The 7,500-nt window shown below is 50.3% G+C and overlaps 1 protein-coding gene across 1 annotated transcript in view; it reads left to right on the top strand.

Annotated features, from left to right (window-relative positions):
- Positions 1-7,500, top strand: part of LOC137570299 (WAP four-disulfide core domain protein 5-like) — a 58,171-nt gene that overhangs the window by 49,979 nt on the left and 692 nt on the right. Inside the window, exon 3 of the mRNA XM_068278931.1 lies at positions 1,227-1,373. Within this exon, the coding sequence (XP_068135032.1) occupies positions 1,227-1,373 (147 nt within the window). The remainder of the gene's footprint in view (positions 1-1,226; positions 1,374-7,500) is intronic.

The following is a 7,500-nucleotide window of genomic DNA, read 5'->3' as shown; positions in this document are numbered from 1 at the left end:
TAGTACAGCTAAGAAATAAAACATTAAGATCAGATACATCAGTGTAATTGTTTCCAGTACAGGAAGAGTTAAGAAACTCCAGTTGTTATCTCTATGCAAAAAAGCCATTAAGCTCTCCGACTAAGTTAGTGGTGGAGAGGGCTGTTATCTGACTTTTATTATCTCAACTGTAATTGAACTGTTTACTTTTCCTCTGCTAGAGGAGAGGTCATTACTTCACAGACTGCTCTGAAAGACTCATTTTGAATGCTGAGTGTTGTGTAATCTGCACATATTATAGAATGATGCAATGCTAGAAAAAACACTATATACCTGAAAATAAAAATATATGAATATATTCTTTGCTGCTAATCTTCTAGTAATTATTCATAGTACACAACCAATTCACTATATCATATTTTTTCATTTTAGTGTCTCTTTAAGGTTAACCTGTAACTTTAAATAATAAAAAAAACAGATACTTACCTCAGGCGGGTGAAAGCCTCTGGATCCTTAGAAGGCTTCTCCCGTCCTCCTCCATCCCAGTGATCCAGCAGCGCTGGCAGCCTGGAATAACCACAAATAATAAGAGGAATGGCCTGCCTGCACAGGCGCACTTGCGGCTTCCTGCTCGGGTATCGGTAGAAATAGACGAGCCCGATCGGGTCTGCTCTACTGCGCTGGCTTACAGGGGTCCAGATGCTGGATCCCCTCTGCTGAGGAGGATGGGAGAGGCCTCAATAGGATCCAGAGACTTCCCCCTCCCGAGGTAAGCACCTCCCAGAGGCACTTTATTCCTCTCAGGTTCACTTTATATTCTAGTTCAGTGCTGTGGGTGATATTACCTCCCCTGTACATTATCTCATTATGTGAGGTGAAGGTGTCTCTGAAGCCCAGTATTAGCTGATTACAGTTACTGTATATTTTAGTATTATGAGACTTCTGAGAAGGGCCATCAAGGAGTGCAGTCGCCGCCCCAGTGTTGGGAAATGAATACCTATCTTCTCCCAATTCGCCTGTGGGGTTTGATGTGGCCCTACATAGGTTTGTAGACACACAAGTACTGTAGATTTATTGGCAGGCCATATAGACGAGACTTTGTCTGAGAAGAAGAGGCCACATTTCTCACGTGGCTCCTCTGAGGATGAGATGTTGGGTTTCTGGCAAGAAATTAATAATGTAACTATATCCATGTTATATCCATGTGCCAAACAGAAAATATTGATATTTATTTCTCCAAATGACAGTAAAGCCTGGAGAATGCGAGGACAATCCTCCATGCCTTAAACCACCTAAGGAGGACGGCGCGTGCACCAAGGACTATCACTGCTCCGGGAGGAAGAAGTGCTGTATTACTGACTGTGACTATGCCTGCGTGTTCCCCAGGGACGGAGGTAAGAATAACAGACTGTGAATCAGAGGAGTAGCTAGGGCTTCAGCCCCCGGGTAGAGATGTCGCAAACCTCCGATTTTCGGTTCGCGAGCCCCATTCGCGAACTTTCGCGGAAGGTTCGGTTCGCGGAAAAGTTCGCAAACCGCAATAGACTTCAATGGGGATGCGAACTTTGAAAAATAGAAAAAATTATGCTGGCCACAAAAGTAATGGAAAAGATGTTTCAAGGGGTCTAACACCTGGAGGGGACATGGCGGAGTGGGATACATGCCCAAAGTCCCGGGGAAAAATCTGGATGTGAAGCAAAGCAGCGTTTTAAGGGCAGAAATCACATTGAATGCTAAATTGCAGGCCTAAAGTGCTTTCAAACATCTTGCATGTGTATACATCAATCAAGCAAGGGATTAGCTATGATTAAGAACCAGTCTGGTTCGAAACATGTCAGTTGTATGATGTGGTGATTTGGATACGTCCATAATAAAATTATTTGTCTTTTATGGACATTGTGCGGACCTTCCCTTGCTTGACGTTCACCTTTGGACTGGCTGTCCTGGTCCCAGCACTGTCCTGGACGGAGTGAGCGGTTCCCTCCACTTCTCTTCGCCTATACATCAATCAGGGAGTGTAATTAGAGTTCTGCTTCACACTGACACACCAAACTTACTGTGTAACGCACCGCAAACAACTGTTTGCGTAGTGACGGCCGTGCTGGACTGGTGCGCACCGTGGCCAGAGTGTAGGCCGTGGAGGTTTTCCAGCCCATATGGTCGCCGGGCTGTGTTAGCTCAATGATAGAACAGTGACTGTCCAGCTGATCAAATTTGGTCTGGCCACAATGAAGCAACGACCCTATTATCTTTTGTGTGCCACCCCCACCCGAGACACTCAAATAGCCGACGGTCATTGCTTCATTGTGATACGCAAGCCCCTTCACCGTGGCAAGGTAATGATCACGAAGGGGGATGGGCACATGTACATGCCTTTTGTTTATTTGTTGCAGCCGCCCACAGTGCAGCCAGAAAAATTAGGCAGGCATGTACACGCACCAGAAAAATTAGTGTAGCGGCCGCTGCTAGCAGCGGCCTTAAAAATTCTGGAATCCACCTAGAGTCCTGGACCCTGTTGGTGGTGGCGGAGAAGGAGAGCGGCCTGCAGGCAGAGATGCTGTGTGTGGGGACTGACTTAGTCTTCAGTCGTGCAGTAGCCCTCCAGGATCCATTCCTCATTCATTTTGATAAAGGTCAGGTACTGAACACTGTCGTGACTTAGGCGACTTCTTTTCTCAGTAACTATGCCTCCAGCTGCACTGAAGGTCCTTTCTGACAGGACGCTTGTGGCAGGGCAAGAGAGAAGTTGTATGGCAAATTGGGACAGCTCTGGCCACAGGTCAAGCCTGCGCAACCAGTAGTCCAAGGGTTCATCGTCGCTTTTTGCAGTGTCTACATCCACACTCAAGGCTAGGTAGTCGGCTACCTGCCAGTCCAGGCGTTGGTGGAGGGTGGATCCGGAAGGACTATGGCGAGGAGTTGGGCTAAAAAATGTCCGCATGTCCGACATCACCCTGAGATCGCTGGAGCATCCTGTCCTTGCCTGCGTGGACTTGGGAGGAGGAGGGTTACTGCCAGTGGTACCTTGATTGCGTTGTGCAGCCACATCACCCTTAAACGCATTGTAAAGCATCATCGACAGCTTGTTCTGCAACTGCTGCATCCTTTCCGCCTTGTGTTGAGTTGGTAATAGGTCCGCCACTTTGTGCCTGTACCGAGGGTCTAGTAGCGTGGCCACCCAGTACAGGTCATTCGCCTTGCGTTTTTTGATACGGGGGTCCCTCAACAGGCTGGACAACATGAAAGAGGACACCTGCACAAAGCTGGATGCAGACGTACTCTCCATCTCCTCTTGCTCTTCCTCAGTGACGGGACGCAACTCCTCTTCCTCCCCCCAGCCACGAACAATACCACGGGAACGTGGAGCAGCATAAGCCCCCTGTGACGGCTGCCGCGGTTGTTCTTCTTCCGCCGCCTCTTCCTCCTCCACAGAAACACCTTCCTCATCATCACCATCATCAGAGTCTGACTCCTCTCCTTCCCCACACGACTCCTCTTCTTCCTCCTCCTCCCCCCTCTGTGCTGCCGCCGGTGTTGTGGAAACATCGGGTTCGGATGTAAATCGCTCCCACGACTCCTGCTGCTGTAACTGTTCTCATTCACGCTCCTCCACAGCTGTATCCACCACTCTACGCACGGCACGCTCCAGGAAGTAGGCGTAGGGGATCAAGTCGCTGATGGTGCCCTCATCGCGACTCACCAGTTTGGTCACCTCTTCAAAGGGCTCCATGACCCTGCATGCATTTCGCACCAGTGTCCAGTTGTTGGGCCACAACATCCCCATCCTCCCAGATTGTGTCCTTGTACTGTAATGATACAGGTACTCAGAGCCGGGACAAGGTCCTCCAGCACCCAAGGCTGAGACACCAAAGTGTGCCCCTCCATCCCTCCACCCCAGCCGTCATACACTGATTGCTATTAGACTAAGAGGCGCCACAGGGCCCACAACCTCCCAAACACCTTAATATCTAGTTATCAGGCTTGCAGTCACTGCCATGTATCCGTTTTCTTATTTCTTTCTGCTTCAAACACAATTAGGAATGATAGCTGAATGAATTGTGCGCCCCCTCCTACACTGCGACCTGAGGCTGGAGCCTCTCCAGCCTATGCCTCGGCCCGGCCCTGCAGGTACTGGGTGACGGCTTTCTCCTGGTCTAGCAGGCGAGAGAACATCAGCAGGGTGGAATTCCAGCAAGTCGGGCTATCGCAAATCAGGTGTCTCGGCCGGCAAGTTGTTTCTACGCTGAATGTCCGCAAAGCGTGCCATGGCCTTGTAAGAGTGCCTGAAATGCCCACACAACTTCCTGGCCTGCTTCAGCACGTCCTCTAAGCCTGGGTACTTGGACACAAATCTTTGCACGACCAGATTCAGCACATGTGCCATGCAGGGTATGTGTGTCAGCTTTCCCAATTTCAACGCAGCAATGAGATTGCTGCCGTTGTCACACACCACGTTGCCGATCTCAAGCTTGTGCGGGGTCAGCCATTGCTCCACCTGTTTGTTAAGAGCAGCCAGGAGAGCTGCTCCAGTGTGACTCTCCGCTTTCAGGCAAGACATGTCTAACACTGCGTGACACCGTCGTACCTGGCATGCAGCATAGGCCCTGGGGTGCTGGGGCTGTGTAGCTGGAGAGGAGATCGTGGCACCAACTAAGGAGGAGGAGGAGGATGACGACAGCGAAGTGGTGGTAGCAGGTGGAGAGGAGGTGGCTGGAGGCCTGCCTGCAAGCCGTGGAGGTGTGACAAGTTGGTCCGCTGCGCAGCCACGTACTCTCTGCTTGCTGCCATCGGTCACCAGGTTGACCCAATGGGCTGTGTATGTAATGTAGTGGCCCTGCCCGTGCTTGGCAGACCAGGCATCCGTTGTCAGTTGGACCCTTGACCCAACGCTGTGTGCCAGAGATGACACCACTTGCCTCTCAACTGCACGATACAGTTTGGGTATGGCCTTTTGTGAAAAATAATTGCGGCCTGGTATCTTCCACTGCGGTGTACCAATGGCCACAAACTTACGGAAAGCCTCCGACTCCACCAGCTTGTATGGTAATAGCTGGCGAGCTAATAGTTCCGCCACGCCAGCTGTCAGACGCCGGGCAAGAGGGTGACGGGCAGACATTTGCTTCTTACACTCAAATACTTCCTTCACAGACAGCTGGGTACTGCTGTGGGCAGAGGAGAAGGAACCGCTGAAGGGAAGAGGCGGTGTGGAGGAGGGTGACTGTGAAGGTGCAAGAGAGAAAGTGGATGAAGACGATGCACCTGAAGGAGGAAGAGGAGAAGAAGGGTGGCTTGTCTTTTGAGCGGTGCTGCTTTTCTTCAGGTGTTCTTGCCATAGCTGTTTGTGCCTTCTCTCCAGGTGCCTTCGTAAGGCACTTGTCCCTACGTGAGAGTTGGCCTTTCCACGGCTCAATTTTTGCTGGCAGAGACAATAGATGGCTTTGCTCCAATCTGAGACACATGTGAAAAAGTTTCCAAACCACTGAGCCCCCCTGGGGTGATGGCGCTACGGTGGCATCAGCAGCTGACGTTGAAGGGCATGTTGGCTGGCTGGCCATAGCTGGTGATACATGGCGCTGGACACTGGCTCCAGCTGTTTTGGAGGACGAGCTCCCTCTGCTTCTATCTTGGAGTTGTCTCCTCCTACTCCTCTCTGACTCCCCCTCTGAACTGTCCCCCTGGTCATCTCCTCTACCGGGAACATATGTGGTATCCGTATAATCGTCATCATAATCCTCCTGGCCAGCTTCGCTTTCCTCAGACACCTCCTCAACTGCACCAACTTCAGGTGGTCCACCATCATCCCCATCCACACACGTTACGTCCATACTATCGCCACCTAACTCAGACGTATGAGGTGGTGTACCTGCGCCTTCTTCTTGTTGTTGTTGCAGTAGTGGCTGGGAATCAGTGATTTCACCACCACCACCAAATAACTCCTGCGAAGTGTCAAATGCAGCGGATGTGGTGCTTGTTGTAGCGCTGGTGGCTGCAGGAGATGAGGTGTTCTGTGTTAAATAGTCAAGCACGTCCTGATCTTGGGAAGTGATGGCACGTGCCTTCTTCTGAGCACTGTATTTTGGGGCAGGTCCGCATGAAATCACAGCAACACCACCTCGCACAGCCACAGACCTGCCAGTGCCTGGTGGCCTTCCTCTGGGTCTGCCTCTTCCTCTACCTGGTTTGTCCATTTTGTGCATCTCTGGTGGATGCTAGGTATATGCAGTGAGGTGGGTTCACTCAACACAACAGGTAGTTAGATGCAGTGAGCTGGGTTCACTGAACACTAAAGGTACTTAGATGCAGTGAGGTGGGTTCACTCAACACAACAGGTAGTGAGATGCAGTGAGCTGGGTTCACTGAACAGTAAAGGTACTTAGATGCAGTGAGGTGGGTTCACTCAACACAACAGGTATTTGGATGCAGTGAGCTGGGTTCACTGAACAGTAAAGGTACTTAGATGCAGTGAGGTGGGTTCACTCAACACAACAGGTAGTAGGATGCAGTGAGCTGGGTTCACTGAACAGTAAAGGTACTTAGATGCAGTGAGGTGGGTTCACGCAACACAACAGGTAGTTGGATGCAGTGAGCTGGGTTCACTGAACAGTAAAGGTACTTAGATGCAGTGAGGTGGGTTCACTCAACACAACAGGTAGTAGGACGCAGTGAGCTGGGTTCACTGAACAGTAAAGGTACTTAGATGCAGTGAGGTGGGTTCACTCAACACAACAGGTAGTAGGACGCAGTGAGCTGGGTTCACTGAACAGTAAAGGTACTTAGATGCAGTGAGGTGGGTTCACTCAACACAACAGGTAGTAGGATGCAGTGAGCTGGGTTCACTGAACAGTAAAGGTACTTAGATGCAGTGAGGTGGGTTCACTCAACACAACAGGTAGTAAGATGCAGTGAGCTGGGTTCACTGAACAGTAAAGGTACTTAGATGCAGTGAGGTGGGTTCACTCAACACAACAGGTAGTAAGATGCAGTGAGCTGGGTTCACTGAACAGTAAACGTACTTAGATGCAGTGAGGTGGGTTCAACACAACAGGTAGTAAGATGCAATGATGAGGTGGGTTAAGTAAACACAACAGGTACTGGGTAGTTAGATGCAGTGAGCTGGGTTCACTTAACACTACAGGTAGTTATGTGCAGTGATGAGGTGGGTTAAGTAAACACAACAGGTACTGGGTATATGCAGTACTGAGTGGGCAGTACAATGTGCAGCTCCCTGTCACACACACAGGTAGTCACTGAATGTGCTGGGCTGCTGGCAGTGGCACACACACACTATGAATTAGCAAGGCTGTGCATGCAACAAAAGTGTCAGTTTGACACACAGAAAAAAAAAAGTACAGGTTGAGCTCTGAAAAGAGCTGTTGAGGGGTGCTATAAAAGCAATAACAATCAGCCAGGAGCAAGATAAGCAGCCAAGAGCCTAACTAATCTGTCCCTAGAAGAACAAGTCTGCAGCAGCTGTCCCTAGTCTGTCTCTAGCAGGCAGACGAGTGTAATGGCCGCCGGAGG

The sequence above is a fragment of the Hyperolius riggenbachi genome, chromosome 4 (assembly GCF_040937935.1).
Source record: "Hyperolius riggenbachi isolate aHypRig1 chromosome 4, aHypRig1.pri, whole genome shotgun sequence".
NCBI classification, from domain to species: domain Eukaryota; kingdom Metazoa; phylum Chordata; class Amphibia; order Anura; family Hyperoliidae; genus Hyperolius; species Hyperolius riggenbachi.
This window is presented reverse-complemented; position numbering and strand designations above follow the sequence as displayed.